Source organism: Agaricus bisporus (genome assembly GCF_000300575.1).
Source record: "Agaricus bisporus var. bisporus H97 unplaced genomic scaffold AGABI2scaffold_1, whole genome shotgun sequence".
Classification (NCBI taxonomy): Eukaryota; Fungi; Basidiomycota; class Agaricomycetes; order Agaricales; family Agaricaceae; genus Agaricus; species Agaricus bisporus.
This window is the reverse complement of record NW_006267344.1, coordinates 2,139,847-2,164,244: the sequence shown is the minus strand read 5'-3', so window position 1 is coordinate 2,164,244 and position 24,398 is coordinate 2,139,847. Positions and strand designations below refer to the sequence as shown.

The 24,398-nt window shown below is 45.5% G+C and overlaps 8 protein-coding genes across 8 annotated transcripts; 4 read left to right on the top strand and 4 right to left on the bottom strand.

Moving 5' to 3' along the window:
* Positions 1-53: 53 nt before the first annotated feature.
* Positions 54-2,753, bottom strand: AGABI2DRAFT_189829 (hypothetical protein). The gene is made up of 10 exons (XM_006454513.1): positions 2,663-2,753; positions 2,528-2,614; positions 2,240-2,476; positions 2,063-2,185; positions 1,888-2,010; positions 1,714-1,836; positions 1,525-1,653; positions 1,102-1,476; positions 770-1,051; positions 54-714 (listed from the first exon to the last, which is right to left on the bottom strand). Exons 1-10 carry the CDS (start codon positions 2,694-2,696, stop codon positions 371-373), a joined length of 1,857 nt encoding a protein of 618 aa, XP_006454576.1. The 5' UTR covers positions 2,697-2,753; the 3' UTR covers positions 54-370.
* A 489-nt stretch (positions 2,754-3,242) lies between these two features.
* Positions 3,243-4,483, top strand: AGABI2DRAFT_176078 (hypothetical protein; the record flags this gene model as incomplete). The annotated part of the gene is made up of 6 exons (XM_006454512.1): positions 3,243-3,445; positions 3,497-3,748; positions 3,805-3,906; positions 3,952-4,116; positions 4,169-4,232; positions 4,278-4,483. Coding segments are annotated over exons 1-6 (966 nt in total), but the record flags the coding sequence as incomplete, so codon positions are not given.
* Positions 4,484-5,093: 610 nt separating this feature from the next.
* AGABI2DRAFT_189828 (hypothetical protein) lies at positions 5,094-7,512 on the bottom strand. The gene is made up of 9 exons (XM_006454511.1): positions 7,409-7,512; positions 6,981-7,349; positions 6,660-6,933; positions 6,543-6,609; positions 6,297-6,491; positions 5,876-6,243; positions 5,752-5,827; positions 5,533-5,694; positions 5,094-5,478 (listed from the first exon to the last, which is right to left on the bottom strand). The coding sequence occupies exons 1-9, from the start codon at positions 7,487-7,489 to the stop codon at positions 5,370-5,372; spliced, it is 1,701 nt and encodes a 566-aa protein (XP_006454574.1). The 5' UTR covers positions 7,490-7,512; the 3' UTR covers positions 5,094-5,369.
* A 248-nt stretch (positions 7,513-7,760) lies between these two features.
* On the bottom strand, positions 7,761-9,664 carry AGABI2DRAFT_189826 (hypothetical protein). Its single transcript, XM_006454510.1, has 13 exons — positions 9,431-9,664; positions 9,366-9,373; positions 9,289-9,303; positions 9,198-9,237; positions 8,879-9,150; positions 8,691-8,833; positions 8,622-8,642; positions 8,554-8,570; positions 8,384-8,502; positions 8,286-8,332; positions 8,098-8,232; positions 7,978-8,047; positions 7,761-7,918 (listed from the first exon to the last, which is right to left on the bottom strand). Exons 1-12 carry the CDS (start codon positions 9,451-9,453, stop codon positions 8,015-8,017), a joined length of 873 nt encoding a protein of 290 aa, XP_006454573.1. The 5' UTR covers positions 9,454-9,664; the 3' UTR covers positions 7,761-7,918; positions 7,978-8,014.
* Positions 9,665-10,094: 430 nt separating this feature from the next.
* Positions 10,095-12,282, top strand: AGABI2DRAFT_189825 (hypothetical protein). Its single transcript, XM_006454509.1, has 9 exons — positions 10,095-10,316; positions 10,368-10,435; positions 10,485-10,895; positions 11,264-11,382; positions 11,441-11,572; positions 11,624-11,733; positions 11,787-11,936; positions 11,996-12,138; positions 12,189-12,282. The coding sequence occupies exons 1-9, from the start codon at positions 10,141-10,143 to the stop codon at positions 12,197-12,199; spliced, it is 1,320 nt and encodes a 439-aa protein (XP_006454572.1). The 5' UTR covers positions 10,095-10,140; the 3' UTR covers positions 12,200-12,282.
* A 176-nt stretch (positions 12,283-12,458) lies between these two features.
* AGABI2DRAFT_114318 (hypothetical protein) lies at positions 12,459-20,059 on the top strand (the record flags this gene model as incomplete). Its single annotated transcript, XM_006454508.1, has 45 exons — positions 12,459-12,545; positions 12,596-12,732; positions 12,786-13,076; positions 13,122-13,163; positions 13,219-13,241; positions 13,294-13,682; positions 13,740-13,859; positions 13,913-13,954; positions 14,007-14,030; positions 14,081-14,120; positions 14,173-14,286; positions 14,346-14,472; positions 14,525-14,571; positions 14,620-14,681; positions 14,732-15,042; positions 15,090-15,135; positions 15,185-15,216; positions 15,268-15,580; positions 15,640-15,770; positions 15,824-16,118; positions 16,171-16,235; positions 16,285-16,381; positions 16,447-16,547; positions 16,594-16,610; positions 16,657-16,977; positions 17,027-17,085; positions 17,137-17,156; positions 17,215-17,361; positions 17,409-17,522; positions 17,573-17,634; positions 17,683-17,711; positions 17,762-18,018; positions 18,088-18,103; positions 18,153-18,238; positions 18,299-18,424; positions 18,475-18,523; positions 18,569-18,633; positions 18,680-18,731; positions 18,784-18,884; positions 18,932-19,170; positions 19,219-19,248; positions 19,304-19,330; positions 19,383-19,458; positions 19,506-19,564; positions 19,623-20,059. The coding sequence occupies 45 exons, from the start codon at positions 12,459-12,461 to the stop codon at positions 20,057-20,059; spliced, it is 5,325 nt and encodes a 1,774-aa protein (XP_006454571.1).
* Positions 20,060-20,117: 58 nt separating this feature from the next.
* STK/HK (STKc HK histidine kinase sensor protein) lies at positions 20,118-22,323 on the top strand (the record flags this gene model as incomplete). Its single annotated transcript, XM_006454507.1, has 13 exons — positions 20,118-20,228; positions 20,278-20,320; positions 20,370-20,404; positions 20,453-20,464; positions 20,513-20,591; positions 20,640-20,672; positions 20,723-20,852; positions 20,902-20,968; positions 21,034-21,201; positions 21,252-21,918; positions 21,979-22,029; positions 22,079-22,162; positions 22,214-22,323. The coding sequence occupies 13 exons, from the start codon at positions 20,118-20,120 to the stop codon at positions 22,321-22,323; spliced, it is 1,590 nt and encodes a 529-aa protein (XP_006454570.1).
* A 400-nt stretch (positions 22,324-22,723) lies between these two features.
* AGABI2DRAFT_189819 (hypothetical protein) lies at positions 22,724-24,323 on the bottom strand. Its single transcript, XM_006454506.1, has 7 exons — positions 24,290-24,323; positions 24,224-24,236; positions 24,140-24,168; positions 23,665-24,090; positions 23,400-23,615; positions 23,269-23,347; positions 22,724-23,220 (listed from the first exon to the last, which is right to left on the bottom strand). Exons 1-7 carry the CDS (start codon positions 24,305-24,307, stop codon positions 22,838-22,840), a joined length of 1,164 nt encoding a protein of 387 aa, XP_006454569.1. The 5' UTR covers positions 24,308-24,323; the 3' UTR covers positions 22,724-22,837.
* Between the last annotated feature and the right edge of the window lie 75 nt (positions 24,324-24,398).

Sequence of the window (24,398 nt, the reverse complement as noted above, 5' to 3'; positions counted from 1 at the left end):
GATCCCAGTCACTCTTGGCTACTTACTCTGGTTTCAAGTCCTGCGTCCTATGACCCTGGGGGCCTCAGATTGCAATATCTCTTCTTCGGTCGACATCAAAATCACAATCTAAGATCCCAAACATCATTATCGTAATACATTGGAAAGAAGGGGTCATCAGAAATGCAGACGGACGCTTTATACTAGGAACAAAACAAAACAATAACTAAAACGGAACAATGGCCATACGAAAATGGGCGACCAAACGCAGAAAGCCGAAATAATGATACCATACTCCATACGAGTGAATGAAAGGGAAATACGCAGTCATCCTGGACAAGCGGCCAAAAGGGAGAGTACTTGTATAGTCCGACGAACATACCGAGAATCCCTAGCGATGAGAACCGGGAGCAAAGGCTTCCCTTACACTGCGCCGAAGCTCCTCATGGTCACGTTGGGAACTACCTATCGATGATCCAGGTTGTACTTGGGAACCCCCCACACTGGAAGATGCAAACCCTTCATCCCCTTCTACATACTCCAAGATTCGGCGAGCAAGAACCACAATTTCTTGTTGCCCAAGCAACGCTTCATCGTCTTGAGATTGACTAGCCGAACGATGGGAGTGAGGTGTGCCGACGGATGATGCCGGCGTAGATGTCCGTGAGTGGGAGAGACCACGGACGAAGGGAAGGACCTTGGCAGAATTCCTTATATTACTGACCAGCTGGGGATCTACAATATGATGAGCAATCGTGTAAGGCCTTAGTACACCAAATTCGACACTGACCTCCCGATTCAAGTAACTGGACAATTGTCCACACAGCTATATGTTGGAATGTACCGTCCGGACTTATGAGGAATCGATAGAGATAATCATGCATTCCGCCTTCAGGCTTTTCCCAAACGTCATTGAAGTGAGAGTAATCGTCATTAGCGATTCGATTGTCTTTCGATGACAAATTGCCAATGGCGGCAGCAGCATTGCCTTGAACTTCTCCGCTTGGCGAATTAGTCAAGGGAATTAAGAATTCTAGAACACCCATCTCCAATAATTGACTCTTGAGTTCATCTGGCAGCGTTTCAAAAATCGGAAGGCGCCCAAATCGGATGTTCACTCACCACTAAGAGCGAGAACAGCAACACACGCCGTCATTTCACTTTGCACACCCACTGGTACTTCGAGAATAAGTTCTTTGATGGTTTGAATTGCCCCAGCCTCGACAATTGCTCCTTTGTTCTTCTCCGAGCTTGCGGCAAGGTTGCGCAACGTAGAGATAGCATGGCACTGAACTTCTTCATTTTCCTTGAAGGAAAGTAGATTGATGAGGGGCTGCAGGAAACCAGACTCGATGATGGGCGATTCGTTTTGCGGATGAATTGACACGTTGCGAACACAAGCTGCAGAAGAGAGAATGAGGGGAAGATATGTTGACTGGAGCAGGCGGAGAAGTGCTTGTAATCCGTCGCATTTGACGATCTCCAATTGATATTTTTCTAGGATAGATTTGGCGAAGTCCTCTGTATACATGAAAGATTACTTACCATCACTAGCCAGGTTACGAAGTGCAAGAGCCGCTTGACATTGGACTTTCAAACTAGGGCTATCCATGAGCTGCACGAGACTACTGATTAGCTTCGGCTCGCTTTGAGCGAGTTTCTTCCTATTTAAAGCTAAAATGGCGGCAAGACAGTGAGTTCCAGGTCTCACACAGATACGAAATGTTCGCATACAGTCGACGGCAATATTGCTCAAAGCAGTGGTACAATAATACTGAACATCCGTATCAGGTGAGTTCAGGAGGCTGACAAGCACCGGAATGGCACCAGCATTGACAAGCTGTTGTCGGTTTTCATCTGTCGTGTTTCTCAATATGGAGCGTCAAGTGTGTTCCCTACAGAGCTCACCTGAATGTGTCATATTCAGCAATGCGCCGGTTGCGTTCCTTTGCACGCGCATGTCTTTGGAACGCGCGAGGCGAGTTAGAGGAACCAAAGCACCGGACTTGGCAATTTTTGACTTGTTATCATCTGAAGAGTAAAGTTAACGAACTCGAAGGATGATATCCGTAAAGTATATCACCATGAGTTGCCAAATTTGTCACACAACCGACGGCATTGCATTGGACTTCAACATTAGGACTTAACATTTGACGTATAAGCGGTTCCAGTCCGCCAAGTTTGACGATGAGAAGCTTATTGTCAGCTACAAAAATATTGATATTAGTAAAGTATTGGGGGGGCATCGTGCCTTTCTTACTGTTCACAGCTAGATTTCCTAGAGCGGCACTCGCTGCCCGCTGGACTTCAGCATCGTGACTACTCAACAAAAAGAGAATGGGGTCCAGCGTATCTCTAGCAACAGGTCGAACTTCTTTTTCCGTAATTTCAGCAAAGGCTAGGGCAGCACTCCGTTGGAGGTCGACGTTATCGGAGAAAGAGAGTGTGGTGAGTGCAGAAAGAGGATCGCCTGAGAAAAAGTTTGTAGTTGCGCGGTCTAGAGGGACAATGTTTGAAAGATGAAGTTAGGGAACAAGATTTGACGTACTTTCGAGGTATTGCAGCAGGTCAGCTACCGCTTCACGCTCGTTTTCCAGGAGCAACGGTTCGTACTGTTGAGATCTACGCCCCTGGACTGGAGGGAAGTGAGCTCTGGATAAGGATTCAGAGACGGCGAGCATACAGCACGATTCGCAGCAGCTGGATATATTTCCCATTCGTGAAGGCTTGGAGTTAGCGAGTTGGGGAGGGGGGAAAACGAGGGTAAGAGGTTGCGTGCTTGAAATTAAACCCAGAACCTCGAGTTCACCAGAAGGTCAGCGACCGTGGGAAAAGGATGGCATTGCCCGAATCCAAACTCATGGTGGTCGTGAGCTGCGACGGTAAATTAACAATTCTCATAATTGTGTGCTGGGTGATTGGATACACCGTACAAGCTTCAGCGGTTCATAGCAATTAATTTTGAGAACTCGTGATATCTACGCAACTGCTGCTCTGGAGTGTTTAATGGATCACATACTCCCTAACTTGTCAAGTGTTATCTGCGAAAAAAGATACTTGAATTGATACGACGGAAAACAAGGAAGTAATACCAAACTAGTTTTACGATATGGATTCCTGGTAGTTTATATATGGTAGTTAAAGTGTTAAACGATGGTAATATACAATGAGTCACGCGTGTAAGAAGGTAGAAACAATTCATAACATCTAGTGCTAGTATATGTTTTGCCTTCGTCTCTCACTTCGTGGTAAAAGAGGGTTCAGGAAATCTGTCAGGTTGTCTTCTACAATGTCTCTCCGCAGCTACCCCGTGGATAGATGTTTCGTCTCGTCGGATACTCATATCCGACTCACAGAAGACGAGGATCGCGTTTGCCAACTTCTTGATGACTATGTGAAGAATGCACAGGAAGACGTTTCCATGCGTACAGTATGCAGAATCGCAGGTGGTTGGGTACGCGACAAGGTCAGCACGGATAACACAAACCATCTCTACAGTCGTCTCAATTCACGACAGTTACTTGGCTCAGAATGTCATGATATCGACATCGCACTAAGCAATTCTATGGGTTTTACTTTTGCCGAGGGATTAGCTGCATACGCCGCTAGGAATGGCGTAGAAACGGGAACGATCAGCAAGATTGCGCAAAATCCAGAACAATCAAAACACCTAGAAACAGCCACCTTTAAAGTATTCGGGCTGGAAGTTGATATTGTGAACCTCAGGTGTGAAGAATATGCGAGCGACAGTCGTATTCCAACTGGTGTTGTGGGTTTATCATTTCTTTTCAGCTCTGCTCAGTTAACCTGGTCACGGTCATATAGTCATTTGGAACTCCCCTTCAAGATGCTTTGAGAAGAGACATTACTATCAACGCGTTGTTCTATAATGTTCATTCACGTGAAGTAGAGGATTTTACTGGCAAAGTGAGATTCTTTCATGTGAATCATGAATATACTCATGGACCATAGGGGCGTGATGACCTTGAAAGTGGTATCGTCCGAACACCTCTTCCCCCCCGAGAAACATTTTTAGACGACCCTCTACGTGTGTTGCGATGCATAAGATTTGCTAGTCGTCTTGGTTTCAGAACTGTTCCGGAATTAGAGGAGGCTGCGAAAGATCCGTTGATCCAAGTAAGGCTTAATTTATACTTTCGTTAATCTGGGTCCTTACATCTGGTCCAAGAAAGCTATTGTTAATAAAGTAGCCCGGGAGCGGGTAGGTGAAGAGTTGGTCAAGATGATGAGAGGTGATCACGTCTTTTGTCGTTGTTTTAGTCCTAACCAGAAAATAGGCAGGGACCCGACCCGTTCCATCGAACTTATCTACAATTTGTCCCTCTATCCAGCGATCTTCTTCGCAATTCCCGAAGCATTCTCCTCCTCTCTATCTGGGATGCCCGAGCCTGCCCGTATTGGTTGGACCACCGTTTTAGTACTGCGATATCTTTTCGAGCGTCGGGAACAAAAATCCGGTTCAAAGATTCCTAATCTCGACTCAGTTTATTATGAAGCCGTCGTCAACGATCCGACATGCTCATCACGCCTCTATCTTGCAGCCGCATTGACACCTTACAGGCGTTTGACCTATCGCGACACGAAGAGCAAGGAAAAGCAACTGGTTGAACTCGTGTTACGCGAATCACTGAAGCTTGGAACACAGTTTCACTTTTTAGATGGCATACCTCCATTGTTTACAGCTTGTGATTTAATTGCTTCTGCCGTTTCTGATTCAAGCAAGTTACATCCATCATCAGAACGGGTTGGAATTGGTGCGTCGAGTTAAACATTTAAACCCAATATAGCCGACATAAAGCAGGACTTTTATTACGAGAGAGAACCATCCATAACCCTGTCGTTGGCGTTCATTGGACAAGTTCGTTCCTCTTTTCACTGGTGCTAGAGCTTGTGGAATGTTACGATGTTGAAAACGATGCTTTGGATGGTTCGCAACTTCTCTAATATTAATTGACGCACTTAACAGAATTTGGAGTTTAGAAAAGAATGCGATTATCATTATCGAAAAATATAATAGCTTCGCCAGAAACGTAGACAATTTTGACCTTCGTAATGCGGGCGAGATGAAGCCTTTGCTGGACGTCAGTTGTTGCATTGCCTTTCAATTAATTTATTCACTCCATATCTAGGGCCGGCAAGTCGTAACAGCATTAGGAGCAACAAAACCTGGTGCATGGCTAGGAAAAGTACTGGGCCAAGTCATCGAGTGGCAACTGGAACACCCGACAAGCAGTAAGCAGGAATGCGTTGCCTGGCTACAGGAGCAACGTCGGATAGCGAGTATAGTGGTGGACGATTCAATTTCTGAACCAGCCACGAAACGAACCCGAACGAAACGGTGACTATGTAGACCCAACTCCCATTCATGCTTACGAGGAATCATCAGCACTGGTTACTTCTGATATCTTATGACTTTTTTGCTGTCCTGCCTGGGAGATAATGTTGATCTTCCTTCGTTTGGACGCCGCAATAATATCACTGATATAAGTTTCTGGGTGAATATCAGCAGGAAACCACACTGCGAAGGCGCACCGTTTTCTGATAGCGTCTTGACGCCCGATATTTCGGGCGTCGTTCACGGTTTCGGGCCGTTTGACTTTACCCATAGCCTTTCGCTTCATTTTTGAGGGCTTAGGAAGTTTGATGATCCAATCTGGTACTGTTTGACCAGATTGCATAATTACATTGGCAATGCTGCAGAAGAAGCGGAGGAAATTAACTGAAAGTCAAACCTAGGAAACTGCAACATACGACTTTAAAAAAGGGGCATCCTCATCCGTGAAGAATGTGGTAGCTTTGCCTTCCCGACCAGCGCGACCCGTACGACCTTCAAAAACAATAAGGGCTGATGTAATTCTGTCGAGAGCACACATACCTATTCTATGGACATAACTTTGTACACTCGTCGGAAAATCATAGTTTATCACCTCCCGTACACCCTTGAAGTCCATACCGCGAGCCATGACTTCTGTGGTGACCATAATCCAGCTTTTGCCTTGCCTCATACGACCAACGCTTTCATCGCGCTCTTTCTGAGTCATACCAGCATGCAAGCAATCTACATTCGGGATCCCGCTCATCACAAGCTCTTCCGCCAGAGAGGATGCACGTATTTGTGTGGAAGTGAAGATGAGGATAGGGGGATTATATGGTCTTGCGAAATGGCCGAGCAGACTGGGAAGCTTGGATTGGTCGTCAGCGACATAAGTCAGGCTCTGGTGGATGAGAGGCAGCGGCGTGTCTCTGAGATATCGATCATATCAGGGAAATTCTCTCAATGGTTCCACTGTACGCACTTAAGGCCGACAACGATTCGTATTGGGTCCTGTAACATTTCCATTGCAATCTTCTCGGCACCCGCAGGAAGTGTAGCACTGAAGACGGCTTTTTGAACTCCTGGATGATTGCAGTATGTAATGATTTCTTGTGTTTGGGAGAAAAACTCTTTGTCGAATAGTCTATCCGCCTCGTCCAGAACGAGATGGCGAATGCTATACAGCAAATCAGTAAATAGCTTTCCTGTATTCTTCGCTGTACGTTACTTTTGTAAGTCGATAATTCCCGCTCGTAGCGATGCTACAAGCCGTAGCGGTGTGCTGATGATGACATCTGCACAATGAAATAAGAATGTTGCATATGAAGACATGGGATACCCTTACCGACTTTATCTCTCACCTCCTTAACCGCCAACGTATTAGCTGTTGCCTTGGTGAACATGATAGTCCGCCAATTCCGACCTTGTGTTAATTTAAGCGATTCGTTGTATATCTGATACGCGAGCTCTCGCGTTGGAACTACCACCAACGCGCGAACACCAAGGTATGCTTCATTCTTCATACTCGATATCGGGGCCTGCAGTCGCGCCAAAATAGGCAGTAGATAGGAGAGTGTTTTGCCGGTACCTGTCGGTGAAATAGCGGCAAGGTCGCGAGACTGTTCATCCAGGTTAAAACGGCACTGTGAATGAGGGAAGAACGTACATTCATCATAATGGGTACTGCATGAGACTGTATACTTGTTGGATGTCGATAACCGCTCTTGGAAAGGTTCTGGAATAATTGATTCGAGATGTGGTATTTTTCGCGAAGTACCTCGAATGAGCCGACAGGGTTTGGAATGTCGTTACCTTTAACAGTTACGCGGTGCTTGGCGATCAACGACTTTGCTTCTTGCGACTGTTCCGCCACATGGTCATCGTCCTCGTCCTCGTCACCCTTCCATTCGACGTTCTGTTGTTGCGTAGGGATGCTGGAGTATTTTCGTTTTTCGGAGCTACTTCGGGCATATTTGAAATAATCTAGCTCTGTAGGCAAGTCTCCATGCGAAGTTGAAGGCGGTCTTCTGGTTTCCTGGGTCAAATAGTATGATCAAGACCGAACACGCCGCTGCAAAGTGATACGGCACACACAGTGAATAAACTGACATCCTTCTTGTATTTACCTTTGTTGAACTTGACCCCGCCGTTTGATAGCAGTTGAAAAGTCTCCATGACTCAAGTAAAGGGCAACAGAGGATACTCGCTACCAGCTTGCTACCTTAAGAAAGTGATAGGGTTCATAAGTAAGTAGTTTACGTAAGTGATTGTCTCTATAAGTACTTATTGTGCCAGCTTTGAAAATTTCATACTTCTTCCGTATTTGGTGATATACACGCCCAATCTGCAAAAAAGGCATCTATGTGCATGCCTTCATTGGCCCCAGTTCGACACAAACTGCGCAATAGTGCCACTTCTCTGCGAACTCGGGTAGTAAGCTCAGCACTTTTTCGCACAGGACACACTTTCATTCAGAAAGCTTATGCTACGAATCTCGACAGGATTGTTTTGCGATATGACTCTGTAGCCTGTACATCATAGTATAAAGAATGCAAGTAATAGGACACATCAGGTTTTATGGGCCCCTCTCTTAGAAGAGTTTGTCTAAGTGAGGAACTGGCCCATGTAATTCACTGCTATATAATGTTGAGTGAAGCACGTACAAGGTAGGCCAAATCGACAGGCCAATGCACGGAACCTTCACGACGTTTTCCTCCATGCATCTTTGAGTTGCTAATGAAACGAGTGTGAGTCAAGGGGCAGCAAGAAAGGAAGCGCCATACCTCGAAGAAGACGAATAACAAGACCGTATTAGGTCCCAAACGGATGAAGGCGGGAGTCCAACCTTTGAAAAGGAATGTGATGCCCTCTTCACGGATGGAACGTGCCAGGACTTGTGACACTGGCGCCTTCGAGGACTGAATAACCATAGCTCAGAGATTGAATGGAACACTCTGATGGCTTCACTTACAGTGGCCATCACTCGGGACCTCACAACATCCGCGGGAGAACAGACGGCTAGAAGACGCATGGAAGTGTAATCAACCAATGGCAAAAAAAGCTACGCACTGGTTGCAACAGTGCCAGCCAAGCCGCTTGCAAGGAAGTGCGTCAGTAAATTGTCTCGAAGTTCATAATTGAAGCCGGGTAAAGTTTTGTGAAGCAACATGCCCTTGAAGAAGTCGTAGCTGCGGTCGGGCATTAGAAAGTTACGGAACACGGATTAAATTACCACGCACGAGCAGACTTGGGAAGCCTAGGGACAAAGTCAAATTCTACGGTCAGGCTGCAGCGGAATAAAACATACATTCATAAGAACCGCCCTCGTCTAAATAATGATAAGTCTTAAAGAAAATTGATGCAGTTCCCAACTTACAGTGTTGGTGCCGATCCCTCTTGCTAAACCATGGAGACCCTCCGACTTGATAAGGCTTATAAGACCGGCGACGGCATTTGAATAGTTGTAGCGTTTGTCCGGCTGTCGAATTAGATCACTTGTCATTCGTACAAGGACGATATCTAATACCAGTGAGGCAGAGGCAGACCAGCGAACTGGAAACATACCTGCAGGATTGCCGGCAATCCCACCAAGTCCTCCGGCCAAGCTAGCTGCGAACAATAATTGAAGCGCCGAAGGCCGTCCTTCTCCAGAAAGGTGCTCTTTCATTTTCTCGTAGCTCCCTAGGCGCACCATAGAATATGACATCTGGCGCATGAGAGACGCCGTGAGCCCAGCATAAAGACTCCGGAAACCCGATTGAGAAATTGAAGAACGGATGACATAGAGTGTTGAAGGTGGTACAGAACCCGAAGCAGATTGTAATGTTTGCATCCGCCTAAAAAAAGTCATTGATAATCATGAATGTCTTCTCAGAACACTTACACTTTGACAACGTCAAGTGGATGAGTACATGACGCAGCCACTGTTACGACCATCAATTCCAGTTATGAATAACAAGCAATTCCAGACGTACTCGAAGCTGCGACACCTAGACGTGCAAAATATAAATGAAGGTGAACATAGCATAGAATTCGTGACGTTAAATCGGACCTCCAAGCCTAGGAAAGATAGTCAGGGACGCGTTTTTCGCGCTGGAACACAAACTGAGGACAGACCAAAATGGATAACTAGTTGCCATGCAGGACGTTATTCCGTGAGTCGACTAAAATTGATGTACAGGCACTATCGAGGAGGTATAACACCGGCGCGGGTCCACCTCTTATAAGCCTCTCACGGTGCAGCCAGGAGGTGTATCGGTAGTGCAAAGTTGCGCGGTAGGAAAATTAAGTATACTGCGTGTACTTAAGGAGACCTCGAGCATCGGCTCTTTTCGGATTTTCCGTTTTTGGACAACGAATATGAGAGAGCGATCTGATGCAGATTTCGGTCCAACATGCGAGCGATCCCCTATACTTAGCTCACCTCTGGTATGAGCCCGCGGTGGAAGATCAGCAGTTTCATTAGTATAATTGCGAGTTAAATGACTGGTAGTACCAACGAGTTCGTCCCGTCAGAGGAAATGCATTTATGGGATTACTGTCCACAGCGCTGTGTCACTGGCGTTTTACTAGGCATCCTCGAAGTCACGTGTCAGTATTTCAGTCTCAGAGTTGAGATTGACGCGACTGGTAGTGAGATTATTCCAAGGCTTTGAGTTGAAACATAGCACTGAACAACTTGTGAGCATGTCTGCACGTGCAGGGTCCGTGCGGGTTGGCTTTGTTTGTCTAGAGCTGTGAAACCAATCATGGCGCGACTGTGACACACGCAACAGGTGTGCTTCGTTCTTTCTTACCTTTCTTTTCTACTCTTCTCACTTTCAACTATGAGCGCGCACGACAACGACGACCTTATCGACTACGAGGATGAGCATGATCTCGTGCCAAACAGTGGTGCAACGGCTGCCGGCACCAACGGAGCTCCTGCTACAGGTGCAGTAGCAGGCGGGGACAATGACAAGGACAAAAAAACGTTTTCTGGCATTCATTCAACAGGGTTTAAGTGAGTATTCACACCATAGTTCACGTATCTGGCGTTTACACGTTTCCCCAGGGACTTTTTGTTGAAGCCGGAACTCTTACGTGCCATTAGTGACCTTGGCTTCGAACATCCCTCTGAAGGTGGATTACTTAACTTATTTCTCGCCAATAACTGACGCTTTTTGTGAAGTTCAACAAGAGTGTATCCCACAAGCCGTCTTGGGCATGGATGTCCTTTGCCAGGCCAAATCAGGCCATGGAAAGACTGCAGTCTTCGTTCTTGCAACACTCCAGCAATTGGAGCCCGTAAATGGCGAAGTCTCAGTCATCGTCCTTTGCCACACTCGTGAACTCGCTTTTCAAATCAAGAATGAGTACACCCGCTTTGCGAAGTATATGCCCGATGTTCGCGTCAGCACATTTTATGGTGGGACCCCTGTCGCCAAAGATGCCGAAATTCTTCGAGACAAGAATAAATGTCCTCACATCGTCGTCGCAACTCCTGGTCGATTAAATGCCCTTGCGCGTGACAAGGTTTTGGATGCAAAAAACGTGAAGCACTTCGTTCTGGACGAGTGTGACAAGATGCTTGAACAGCTTGGTTAGTCGAGTTTGGGGCTTTAAAATCCATTTCATTCGTCCATTGCATCGACTAGTCGATTGCACCTAGTGTTAAGCAGGACCTAGTTCGCCACTATCGGGGCGTTATATCCTGGGCATACGCGTGTTGGAGGGAGTTCAACTTTCGGGAGGTGCATTCGTATGCGAAAGCTTAAGGCTGTGGTTGATCTACGCGTTTCAATGTATGGAGATCGTAGCGGTTGACGGGAGAACATGGGATTTTGGAGGATTATGAAGATCACTTCCCATCCGCCGACGCAAGATCGACTCGATGCCACTTTGACTGCTTTCTTTTTCTCTTGCAACTTCTTAACGACCAGATCATCTAATTGCAACATCGCTCACCAGACATGCGTCGTGACGTGCAAGAAATCTTTCGAGCTACTCCCCATCACAAGCAAGTTATGATGTTCAGTGCTACATTGGCGAAGGAAATTCGCGTGACATGCAAAAAGTTCATGGCCAATGTAAGATGAATATTGTTTTTCCTTCAAGTCAAATATGATTGACGCTTTTAATTTCTAGCCGCTGGAAATTTTCGTCGATGATGAAACCAAGTTGACATTGCACGGTTTGCAGCAGCATTACGTCAAACTAGAAGAAGTGCAGAAAAATAGAAAATTGAATGATTTACTGGATACGCTCGAGTTCAACCAAGTGAGCTGCCAATTTATTATAGCTGAAACGGAAACTCATAACTTCGCGTAGGTTGTCATCTTTGTTAAGTCCGTTGCTCGCTGTATTGAGCTTGACAAACTGCTTGTTTCGTGCAATTTTCCGAGTATCTCCATTCACTCTGGTCTCACTCAAGAAGAACGGTACGGAGCTGGATCTCGTGTTGTAGCTTTTCTAATCGGCGTTCTAACTTTAGAATTAATCGCTATACTGCTTTCAAGGCTTTCGAGAAGCGCATTCTTGTGGCGACTGACATTTTTGGTCGGGGCATTGATGTGGAGCGTGTCAACATTGTTGTGAACTATGACTGCCCTCCGGATCCAGATAGCTACTTGCATCGTGTGGGGTGCGTGTTTACTTTATCACTTCATTCAACCAGGGATAATCAATTCGGGTTTTATCCAGTCGTGCTGGCCGTTTTGGCACAAAAGGTCTTGCCATCACTTTTGTGACTTCGGAGTCCGATCAGCAAGTCATGGCGGCAATTCAATCTCGATTCGAGGTTGCTGTTCCAGAATTACCTGACCATATCGATCCAGCCAGTTACAGTGAGCTTTCAAATCAAAGTTCACGAGCGCAAGTACTTACCCTATTACAGTGACTTCGTAGATATTCTTGTTTTTTTCGTTTTGCTTCTGATGTAGTCTTGGCCAGTCAATTGTAATGTTTTGTCCGTTTTGGCCTATCACCTCTGAGAAAACTAGATCATGATTTGATCCTGAGTGAGCCAATTTGAGCGTGTGGATCTGGTGTGGATCAAAAAAGAGTGACGTCAGTCTTTACGTCGAAACCGTTCAGGTTAAGCCGAGAGGTCACTCGTCACGGTGCTGCCTCGCACAACTGCCTTACTTGACCACTTCCATTGAACATGCGTCGCAAAATTGGCCAGCCCACATTCCCCAATGTATTCTTCAAGGAAAGCACACTTTCGATTCCTGGATATACCTTTGAGAAGGTAATTCTACCCTTTGCACTGGTCAAACGGGGGATTTCAATCAGGTTAAGGTTGTCCCTTGGCGCGATACTGGTGGCTTGACAATGCTTGCGGAAGGTAACAGTTTGACTGATGGCTCGAATGTCCTTGCAAAAATTGTGCCTGCCCAGTCAAATGCGTCAATGTGTTTGGAGAGAGAAACTCACATGTGCGATTGTTTCATTACACGTTCAGAATTCGTACTGATGGCATCTGTGGTAGACTTGGAAGTCTCGCTGGATTATCTGAGGCAAACTCAATCTGTCTTAAAGTGCTCGACTATCTAAGGATCCCTCCTGCACATGGAGACTGCTTTGTGCTTTTATTGACCCATCCAGGCGTCAACGTCCTTGGACGCTTTCTACCAGCCCATAAGATAAACGACCTGCTACTTGCTGAATCAGTGCGAACACGGACGTCAATCGATGTGGCAATGCTGGATAATGAAGGAGCACCTGAAGTTTCCGAGGATGGGGATGGGTATGATATAATGGATCTTGCCACATTTCTAGAGTATGTGAAGTTGTGTCAATAAATTTAATGCTCACGTTTTGCAAGATTTGCTATACAAGCAACTCATTGTCTCGAAGTGTTGAACAAGTGTGTATTGCAGCGTATCTTACAATCTCGCTACTCATAGTCCATGTTCAATCAGACATGGAATCATTCATCGGGAAGGTGACCTATAATCACTGGCTTTTGATTATCGAATCCTCATGCATTGTCGTAGTTCGAGGAAATGCCTTCCATCTCAACGCATACACGGGAGCTGTTCGTTTTGTTCATTTCGGCAACCGCGCAATATCGCTTGAAAACTATGGCTCGCCGTCCTCTCTTGTACTGACTACTATCGAAGAAAGTCGAAAGCGAAAGGTCAAAGAAGCGCTGTGCTACCTCGCTCCTGAGCAGACCGGGAGTGTAGAAACCAATACCCAAGACCACCGGACAGATCTTTATTCACTCGGCATCTTGTTCTGGACTCTTCTTGTTGGACATGGACAGATGCCATTCGAGGGAAGTTCTTTTGAATTAATGCATTCTATTGTCCAAAAGCGCCCTATGCCTGTGCACGAGGTGCGACGAGATGTCCCCCAGGTCCTTGCCAATATCGTGGACAAGGTATGTCAATGAACTGTGCTCGAGCTTTTTTTACTCACCCTCCGTCTGATTGGAAAGTTACTAGCGAAGAATCCAGATCTGCGATATCAAAGCGCACAAGGTCTGAAGACTGACCTTGCGGAATGCCATAGGAGGTTGCTGGCAACTATTAACTCCCCGAGCGAACCGCAACATGAAGTACAAATCTAACCGTTCCTTTTTTTTTTTGTTTTGCTAAATCACTGTATTAGCTTATTCCACTATTTGATATCGCGCTCCAAGACCGTTTTATGGTTCGTGTGCTCTAGTGTCTGTTATCAAAAGATGAACATGAGGTTGTTATAGGAATTCACACTTCCGATTGCTCTGGTTAGTGCCATATCATGCATTTGTTCCACACGCTGATCAGGATCTCATAGTACGGTCGAGACAAGGAGTTATGTGTCATTCGGAACATCAGTAAGTGACATTCATCATCATGGTAGTCAAACATACGCTTAAACCTTCCTAGTACGGAACACGTCTACAAGCTTTTCTCAGCACTTTCCGGTCGCTACTTCAGGTGGTCATCATGATCCTGGGACGAGTGCATACGATGACAGCAGTGATACTACATTGTCGAGATGTGAGTAACTCTAGTATGGCTTTCGACGTTAGTTCTCAGCTTTTTTTATGTCCCGTTAGCATCAGCATTGGACAATTCTACGAACCGGCTAATAAGATCTTCCGATTCGGGAGAGGACCATCGACCAGCAGCTGCTCACGACCAGCTCAAAATTCCCAAAGTTGTTATTGTGGCGGGGTCGGCGGGGTGAGTTTGTGGCTTCGGTTTAATTGGAAACCACCCGTGTTGATTCTACCAGTATCGGAAAGAGCTCCATGATTCTCAATCACCAAGCGAAGTGGCGCTGTACGTATCGACTTCGCGTATGTATACGATCATCTCAACAATTACCAGCTCATGGATTGTGGGGACAAGCCAAATTTCAGAGTGTAGATTTTGCTCCATTTGCAGCTATGGTACAAATCATTCACTTATCGCTCTCCCTCTTCTATTTAAGTCGTCTCAGTTAGGTTGCATGTCGTCAGTTCTTCGCCAACTGATGGTTTTCCATATCGATCTACAACGTTTTGTTGATAACCTCAAAGAACGGCTCGGTCCTCAGATATGTAACGTACCCCTCCTGTTCCAAGCTGTTCCAGAGCTTCAAGACGTACTGCGCCAATATAACATCGACCTCAACGTTCTCCCCCAAGAGCGTCTTGCTACGCGTGATCTACGAACCCGATTTCAATTCCTGGTGCAGCATGTCTTTGCTGTCATTGCTGAAACTCGTTTATTCGCCCTGTTTTTGGACGACCTTCACGACGCCGACGAATCGTATGCAAAATTCCTATGCTTTCGGGCGAGACATTGATCACTAACAGGACCCTTGAGCTCGTCTCAGCCCTCATCAACTCGAAAAGTCGGATGGTATATTCACTTTTCGGACTTCGATGTTTTTGTTCTGATAGTGTTATAGTTGATTTTCATCACTCTTCGTTCTGATAAAACGTGCCAAGCTTCAATTCTCTTGCTTGGCCGGCTCTGATATTGTTTTACTAGTCAGGTTTGTGAGAGAGTTCGGAAAATGTTTTCTAGCAAATCACGTTTCACATGGATTAACGTCGAGCCACTGTCACACTCAGCAATATCGTCATTAATATCAAAAACATTACGTCGTTCCGAGGACGAATGTGAAGCCCTTTCAACATTCATCACAAGAGCTTCTTCAGGAAATGCTTTTTCGGTCAAAAACATTCTTACGACTTTGCAACGACAACATCATGTGGGCGCAAAGAGTGTCACGAAGCGATTCCAAACTGAAGAGACTCATTTTGACTTAGATTACGTTCAACTTGGAAAGAAATCACTGGGAGTTAGTCAGACTCTCGCATCAATGTTTTTTTTTCTAATGGATACAGATATGACATGAAGGCTATTGAAGAAAGTATGATTGGCCAGAAAACTTCTGACCCAACAGACTTGACTTTTCTTTGCGAACATATGCGTAGTCTACCAGAAGAAGCAAGGAGATATCTTATTTGGGCTGTTTTCTTTGGTGAAACGTAAGTCTTCGATGGATCTTCTCCATGAACTTAGGTACTTACTTTACTTCCAGATTCAAAGTGACTGACGTTGCCTCGATGATGGACCTGGACGATTCTAGCGACAGTAGAGGTGATGAAGAGACAAATCACAGACGGGATTTGCAAAAGGCAGTGACGCATCTGGAAAATGTTGATTCTAATTTTACTCGCAGTTCTATGCGTGGCCTACAGCTTGCTCTCTCAGAAGGCTGGCTGATTCAGCGCGCGCGAGATATGTGTAGCTTCACTCATGATCGATATCGCCAAGCAGCGCAGGCAGAAATGGAATCACTCCCACCTGATATCACGGCAAATATGTCCTTTCGTGTATGTCCATAAATCTCTCGTCATCCTCTGTATCCCGACCTTACTGTCGTAGATCATCGTCACAATGCTACACGAAAACCCTAGCGATATCTATCGCATTGCTGAATATGCGAGGAGGTAGGTGGCTAAATCATTCGATTCGGGCATGTTAAAAAGGTCGCCGCAGGTGTTTATCTCTGTTGCGCGATCATTTCCAAAGAGACACGTTACTCGGTGTTTTAGTAAATGCTGGAGAAGCGGCTTGGGCCAGAGGTGCACATGAAGTACGCTGTTATGTTTTTCCATCAATTTATCTTATCGTTTTCTGTTGTTCCATCTTTTACTATAGCTTGCCATCCAATCCTTTGTTTGCGCACGCTCGCTATTTTGCGAAAACCCTTGGCTTGGAGATCCTGATCGCGTTTTCAAGATCCTTGAACGCCTTATCTCGTGTGTAATAGTTCATCTGAGTTTTAACTTTTGCTGAGTTTGACAGTCTATATCGGTGGAAAGGTCGTAGTTTACCCTTACGTCAACGAATATACTAACATTCCTTTAGGTGATCTGAATTCCTCAGATGATATTATTCAGGAGTGTTTGCAACATGTTACCAGAGTGGAGGATAAATGCGTGTTATTGCGTGCACGTTCTAAAAACCACTGGATACGTGGCCAAACCACTGAAGCTTTCAGTGACATTTTACTTGCCCTCAGGATGCTTGGAATCGACCTCAATCCATCACCTACTGCCTGCGACATAGATACGGCCTTCCAACAAGTCAAAAATGAAATTCTGTCGATCGGATTTGGTGAAATTCTTTCTATACCTCGATCCCGGGACGTCAAAATTGAACTCGCAGTTGCTCTCCTGAATGACGCCGGTAAAACTTTCACATCTATAATTGTCAAAAACTAATCACCTCACTTCAGGCATGAATGCTCATTTGAGTTCAGATTCTGCCGCATTAATGGACATGGTGGGGTTAAAGGTGCGTTTGATATTGGTGGTGATTCGGTGATGAGCCAACTGAGATTACAAGTGCATCCAAATTCTATTGACGTGAGGCTCTTGTTATGACCTTTCCAATCGACAGTAACTAAATGATATTTTTCGACAGCGGTGGTATGGTACCGGGCGTTGCATCTGGTATCTTCTGGACAGTTCCAGGTACAGCCGAGCGAAGAGGATTGTATCGTTTTGCGGTGGACCTAGGAAGGTTGGCATTAGAAATTGCGGATAGACGTGGGACAATGGGAGAGAAATGGTTAGTCACCCTTGTCCTCATGTGAGAAGCTTTCTCATTGTCACAAGCCGAGTTCAAGTACTTTTCTGCTCCCTCGTCTCAGGATTTGATCAGATACATCTTAAGTCTAATCTTGATAGGTTGGAGGAAGCTGTTCAATATGGAGAGACAGCAGGTGACCGGTGCGTATCTCATAGTAAACGAGGGGAACAAGAATTATGAACCATATTAGCCTCTACACGAATCTAGCGGGTATTCACAGCATTTGTGTTCGGCTATATATTTGTGAACATCGTAGGTAGTCGGATTGGAGTTTTGTGTCTCGAAAGCTTACAAGCACAGTCTCTGATTTGGTGACTTCCGCTGAGGCGGTGCGTTTTTGACTCACGATATTATCACTGGTAGAACTGAAATATACTAGATCGCGAACGACGTGGACCAATGGCTACCTCAGAGGGAATCGAAAATTTTGGTCATGGGTCGGTCCTCTCCCGTTTCGCATCTATTTCTTGGGATTCATTTAGGAGAACTAGGTATCCTTAACTGCATCCGCGTATACGGCGGCTACAATGAATCTGATGATCCTGCCACTCTTTTTGATACTGATGGATTCGTCGAACAGGAATTCTTTGGACAGATTCAGGAAACATCGGAAAGTGATGCGTTTGCAATCACCTGGTACGTGCACCATCTTTTCTGTTGCAAGAACAAGTTTCAATCGATCCATTGTCGTTTCCATTGTCATAGGTATAACTCTTTCAAGGTTTTCTTTTCTTTTCCTTTCTGGAGCTATAAAACTTAGCATTCTCCAGGTGGCCAGCTATTACTGCGTTGGTCATGTTGACGAAGCCGTCTCCCTTGGGTTCGCCGTCTTCAACACGCGCGAGGCTCACCCTGGGTACATATCTAATCCCTTTTGTTTGCCTTCGATACTTTTTAACTTCTTATGAAGTCATAGGCACACTCGATACGGAATATTCTTCCACAGTCTCGCTATGGTTGCCTGCCTGCGCCGAGGAGTACCAGGGGATCTTCGGGAAAAATATATCAAACAAATCGAATCCAACCAGAAATTTTTGAGAAGGTATATATCATTTAAGTCTCAATTTTGGCCTGAGTTCATTTCCACGAAAGGTGGCTCTCCCCTAGCCCAACAAATGCGAGCATTTGGATTGCACTTGTGGTATGTGCCATCGCAAATGGTGCTCTTATGACTGATGAGTTTCAGGATGCAGAATTGTCATCGTATCTTGGTAACCCTAAGGCCTTTCGACTGTATGATCTTGCAGTCCGGTATGTTTTCAAGATTTACTCCGTCGAAGTGTCTTACCTTCGTAAGTTTGGCCATGGAAAATGACTGGCTTTTGGAAGAAGGCTGGGGCCTCTTCTTGGTAACATAATTTTCCGTTTTTTCAGCATAGGTGACATTGATAGTTGTTGAAGCAAGGAGGCCATTACTCCAGGTGTGGAATAGAAGGGCTCGGTCAAGAATTACAACAACGTGGTATCTCTCGTCAGGCTCAGTGGGGTGCTCAAGGCATTGCGTGAGTGACAATATTCAGTAGAGCTCAGCCTTGTGACGGTATTGCAGAAAACACATGACAAATATGGTTGGAATAAAGCCACAACAATCACTCAAAAGGTCCCTTTTTACTACGGACATTGGAATTCAGACAGAAGTTCCAGTGGGTGATATCGCTGGGCTCTCGCAAGTAAAAGCAAACAGAGCTGTTTCTCGAAATGGCAAAAAGTTGGATTTGGACGCAAGTGATCTTGGTTCAATCTTGAAGTGGAGCACAGATATCGCCAGTGACATCAATCTGTTCTTTGGTATGTCCTTGTTACATGAATTATTCAGGTTAATCCAATCTATATTAGCCTTGAGGCGACTGACAGAAATTGCGACTGGTATAATCTCCTGGCAGCTTCATTCCTCCAGTAGGTTGACTGTTTTTTTGACTAGAAACCTCTGGGTCGCAAAATGCCTGTGGTATGGGATACCGACATGGGTACTGTCTTTTGTTACTGACTTAATACCCCAGTCGCGATTGCATTGGATGGTGGCGAGTACACCATAGCAACAAGCATGAAGCCACCGAGTACCTGCGTAGTCCCTGAGTACATCAGACTTTTTTTTCCTTTGGATCATTCTCATGAACTACCAGGCATCCACAATCTATACGGGCTATTGATGATCCGCTCTCAAGAGCCATCATTCAACACGGTGAGTTGAAGCATTCTGCAGTTACACGCAGCTGCTAACATAGCTGCTTCTCCTATAGCTATTAACTCCAGGGAAAAAATTGTTTATGACGACGCATCCAACGATCCTCGCTTCTCTTCCGAGGCAGGCCAATCAGAACACAAATCTGTTCTCTGTCTGCCCATTATTAGCAACCGAGATCAAACTCTCGGCGCAGCCTATTTCGCCTCAAAATTTCCTTTTTCAAAACATATCGTAACGATGCTCACACTCTTATGTCAACAGGCGAGCATCAGCATTTCCAATGCCCTCTATTTTCGGTCTGTCCAAGCCGGAACGCGAGAGAATCTTAAAATGATCGCTGCTCAGCGCGATTCACTAGAGGATGCTAGACGGAGCAGAGAGGATGCTCTGAAAGCCACTAAGGCATGTGGAATGAACTTAATGCCCTTTGAACATGACACTCACGCACTGAGTCTAGACCAAGAGCAACTTCCTGGCCTCAATGAGCCATGAATTGAGAACGCCTTTCAGGTTTGTCTCGATCGAATCAGAGAGTTCTGAACTAACCCTTATGTTCAGCTCTTTTTATGGACTACTTGACCTTCTGTCTGGGACAGAACTCAATCCAGGGCAAAGTGAAATAGTACAAACTGCCAAGCAATCCTGCGAGCAACTACTCAAGGTAATTCAATTTTCGTCCTGTAGTAGCACAGTATTCATCCCGAGTACAGATCATCGATTCTATCTTAGACTATAGCAAGCTAGAAGCATCTGGTAAGCTCCCTATGAAGGTTGCAATCCCAGGGTCACGTAGTTTCCATAGCCGTCAAACTTGAACCGAGCGGTTTTGCTTTTGAGGTGCGACTTCGTCTCTCAGCCCATTCCCGATGCTCATCGTAAAAACAGAACATAATAGCGGTTCGCGTTAAAATTTCATAAGAGTACTCAGTACTCAGGCTTTTCCAGGACTGCATGGAGCTACTTCTACCAATGGCTGCAAAGAAACTTGATTTATCCTACAACATTGAGCCTGACGTCCCCGAGTGTATGCACCTTAGAGTCATCGAAGTACATATTGCTCATACAGATGCAGGGATTTATGCTGATAATGCTCGAATATCCCAAGGTGCTGCTTACCTTCTGGTTCATTGTCATCAATACTAACAAGAGACCTAGTTCTGATGAATCTCATCGGAAACGCTATCAAATTCACCACCAGGGGTTATGTTCGTGTCAATGTCTCCGTTGAAGAAAGTCCACCCGGCACTACGCCGGAAAATGCAACGCTTATCAAGGTTGATATTACGTTAGTTAAAAGTGCATCTGCCATATGACTGTACCTCACCTCTATGCAGTGACACTGGAATCGGGCTAGCATCAACAGATGTGGCTTTACTTTTTGTTCCTTTCCAGCAGGCAGATGTAAGTACCCCAGTTGATTTATTGTCCCCAGAATTAATGATTCAGGACTTGCTATGACTGATCAGAATTCCTCGACGCGTCGCTTCGGAGGGACAGGTCTAGGACTTTCAATATCGAGACAATTAATCAAACTTATGGATGGAGCGATCGGAGTTTCTTCGGAGCTCAATGTCGGTTCTCGGTTCTGGTTCAACATGCCTGTAAAACCGTATTCTTCAGAGGAGAGCCGGAACGTGCGTAATCTTCCTATCTTATGAGTTGTGCCCTCTTTAAACCAAATCAGGCCATTGCAGAGTTGCAGCAGCTGAAAATAAACCTCAACAAGAGTCGACCCCTCGAAATGCTTGTTTACTCACCCTCAGAAGCTACTGTTAGATATCTCAACACAATCCTCAGTGGATCTCACATATCTTCCACGACCAGTACGAGTGTTCTCAGAGACCAGATATACGCATATGCGACGGCTCGGATTCCGATCGACTTTATCGTCTTGGATGACCAGACAGAGGGCGGTGCCGAGCGTCTTATCCAAGAACTGGAGATCATAGGTTACTTTGAAACTAGGGTCATACATCTTCACACCCCAATGATCGGTCAACTGGGACAACCTGTTTTTCCTTTGGACAAGCATCCAAATATCTTCAGACTCACGAAACCTCCGAGAAAGTCTCGCATCCTACAAGCAATCGCTGAATTGAAAAATGTGCCCAATAAATTATCTACTATGCCTGCATTTGAACTTCCCAAGGCCGAGGAAGCACTTCTAGCACAACGGACGCTGTATGGGAATGTGTTAATCGCTGAAGGTGACGCATTACCCTGTTGTTTCCTTGTACTTGAACCAATCGCACCCCTAGACAATCCCATTGCTCAAAGTTTACTGGTAAAACAACTAGAAAGACAAGATCTCACTGTAACGGCGACAAATAATGGGGAGGAAGCAATTGCTGGTACGTATTGTAACAAAAAAAGATGGCGAAGTGTACACCGAATGTCCATATGTTTTTCAGAGTGGGAAAAACATGACCCTGGATACTTTCAGGTCGCTTTGTTTGATCATCGTAAGTGGGTTTGCACTTCAGTCGAGCTAACTTCTAATCCTTGAGTTAGATATGCCAGTTTGTGATGGCGTTGAGGCAACCAAACGTTTACGAGTACTCGAAAATAAACGAAAGGCACAGTTTCTCTTACCGAGTAAGCGGCGGCAGATACCAAATATCTATTCACTGACCTTCGAAATTGTAGTTGTCGCACTTAGTGCGGATTGTCAAGAAGTTACTAAACAGCTATGCCTGAGTGCAGGAATGAATGCCTTCTTCACTAAACCTATGAAAAAAAGTAAAAACATTGCTTAGAAAGATACGAACCCTAACTTTTTTGTCAGGTGACCTTTTTACGCTACTTTCGATGTTTGGATCTGGACACAACAACTCTGAGTCTTGAAACAACCGTTCTTCTTTAACGATCTAGGAGTAGTGGTTTTTTTGTATCGCATTTTGGGATTTTCATCTGGCTTTTCGCATTGCGTAACCGTACACGCCTCCCGTATTCTTACTTACTCATCCTTCCGATTAATCGAGTCGTTTCCTTTCTCAGCTGATCTCTGCCTTCAGAAGACGAAGACGCGTGATAACCTAATGATATTATTAAGTTTCTTTGAATTTGATGTAAGAGAAGCTGAGGCGAAGAATGCCTCAGGTTTGTTTGGGGTAGTATGTCAAGAGGTAACTTAAGTAATAAAGACCAGAAGATTGTACCGGTAGGCTGACCTTTGCATTTGGACGATTTCCGTTGAAGAATTAAAACTGTATACGTGTACATACATACAATCTACAACTGTTACAAGGCGAAAATAGACAAGAGACGATATCAACGTGTTGGATAGGGGGCTGGATATGGCACGTTGCCTCCAGGATATGTTTGAGGATTCATGGTTGTAGGATTCATGCCTGTGGGATGAACGCGGGGTGCCTGCATCGGATGCTGGATCGGGACTTGCTGAGGCATTGAATACATCATCGTCTGACGCCCATACTGCATTTGTTGCTGCTGCTGCTGCTGCTGAATATGTTGCTGTGCCTGATGTCCATGAGGATGGGGGAAATTATAGGATGGAGGACCCATGGCTCCTGGAGTGGTGTTGAAAGCAGCTGGACTAGCTACGCTGGTGAAGTAGGGGTGAAGGAGCGCTTCAGAAGCCGAAAGACGATCTGCAGGATCAAATTTCAACAAATTTTCCAGGAGGTCAAGCGCCGCCATCAAATTGCTGACTCAATTTACTAGCGGAGCGATATGCATACCCAGCGGTTCCGCCCTCGGGAGCAGCTGAGCGAAATTCATCTTGGGGTATCTTGGATACTGTTTGATGGTGATTTCAGGCTACACAGAGTAAGATCACAAGAGCTATAGGACAGAGCAGTAATTGACTCACGGAGTCCTTCAAAATCTTCGTGAATTGCTCATCAGTCGGAGTACCAATGATGCGCATTATATGAAGGAGCTGATCCTGGTTGTCCCGACCACGAAAGAGAGGAACTCCAGATATCATTTCAGCGAAGATGCAACCGCAGGACCAGACATCGATTGAAGTGCTATACGTTCTAGATCCGAGAAGGACATCGGGAGCGCGGTACCAAAGGGTGACAACCTAGGGTATATGAGTTGTATCAAAAGATGGCACGATGGTAAGGTAGTACCTCATTTGAGAATGTATTGACTGGGACACCAAACGCTCGGGCGAGACCAAAATCACCTATCTTGAGTTCTCCTTTGCGATTGATAAGTAGATTCTGGGGTTTGAGGTCACGATGCAGCACTTGATTTTCGTGGCAGAAGGCAGTTCCTTTGAGAAGCTGATACATAAAGCTACGAATGGTCTTAGGATCGAGGGCGCCACGATCGCCATGCTGATCCATGTATTTCTTCAAATCTTGCTCGCAGAACTCAAAGATAAGGATGAGCTTGGTCTCGCTATGGATGACGTCGTGGAGGCGGACGATATTGGTGTGCTTGAGCTCCTTCATTAGGGAAATTTCGCGTATTGCTGTCGATGGAGTTCCTTCCTCGGCATCCAAGTGAATTTCCTTCAAAGCAACGATTTCGTTCGTGGTACGTGACCGTCCCTGATGGTTGGACGTTGAAAGTGGTACATACGGAGAGGATGAAACAAACCTTGAATACATTGGCATAGGTACCCTCGCCTACAAAATGAGTTGGGTGAGTGCGGGGAAGAGTGCGACGAAGTGGCCGACTCGCCTAGCTTCTCTAGCTGGGGCGAGAGTCAGAATAGGTTGTGGTGGGTCAGGGCGGGAACGGGCTTACCTGGATGTAGTTCATCATGGAGGAGAAGACAACGTCGGCTGGTGTTGTTAATTATGAGCACTCACCCTTGTCCACAGGTCATGTGATTTTATCTCCCAGAAATTTTGGG

Coding starts and splice junctions, on each gene's coding strand:
- AGABI2DRAFT_189825 (XM_006454509.1), top strand. CDS start 10,141: ATGAGCGCGCACGACAACGACGACCTTATCGACTACGAGGATGAGCAT. Junction 10,436..10,484: donor CTTCGAACATCCCTCTGAAG/GTGGATTACTTA, acceptor CTTTTTGTGAAG/TTCAACAAGAGTGTATCCCA. Junction 10,896..11,263: donor CAAGATGCTTGAACAGCTTG/GTTAGTCGAGTT, acceptor ATCGCTCACCAG/ACATGCGTCGTGACGTGCAA.
- AGABI2DRAFT_189829 (XM_006454513.1), bottom strand. CDS start 2,696: ATGGGAAATATATCCAGCTGCTGCGAATCGTGCT. Junction 2,477..2,527: donor CCTGCTGCAATACCTCGAAA/GTACGTCAAATC, acceptor TTGTCCCTCTAG/ACCGCGCAACTACAAACTTT. Junction 1,052..1,101: donor TGCTGTTCTCGCTCTTAGTG/GTGAGTGAACAT, acceptor AAACGCTGCCAG/ATGAACTCAAGAGTCAATTA.
- AGABI2DRAFT_189819 (XM_006454506.1), bottom strand. Junction 24,091..24,139: donor CCTATGCCAATGTATTCAAG/GTTTGTTTCATC, acceptor TCCAACCATCAG/GGACGGTCACGTACCACGAA. Junction 23,616..23,664: donor TCAATACATTCTCAAATGAG/GTACTACCTTAC, acceptor CATATACCCTAG/GTTGTCACCCTTTGGTACCG.
- AGABI2DRAFT_189826 (XM_006454510.1), bottom strand. CDS start 9,453: ATGGCAACTAGTTATCCATTTTG. Junction 8,643..8,690: donor GAGGGATCGGCACCAACACT/GTAAGTTGGGAA, acceptor ATCATTATTTAG/ACGAGGGCGGTTCTTATGAA. Junction 8,233..8,285: donor GGTCCCGAGTGATGGCCACT/GTAAGTGAAGCC, acceptor ATGGTTATTCAG/TCCTCGAAGGCGCCAGTGTC.
- AGABI2DRAFT_189828 (XM_006454511.1), bottom strand. CDS start 7,489: ATGGAGACTTTTCAACTGCTATCAAACGGCGGGGTCAAGTTCAACAAA. Junction 6,244..6,296: donor CGAATCGTTGTCGGCCTTAA/GTGCGTACAGTG, acceptor TCGATATCTCAG/AGACACGCCGCTGCCTCTCA. Junction 5,828..5,875: donor AAGTTATGTCCATAGAATAG/GTATGTGTGCTC, acceptor TTGTTTTTGAAG/GTCGTACGGGTCGCGCTGGT.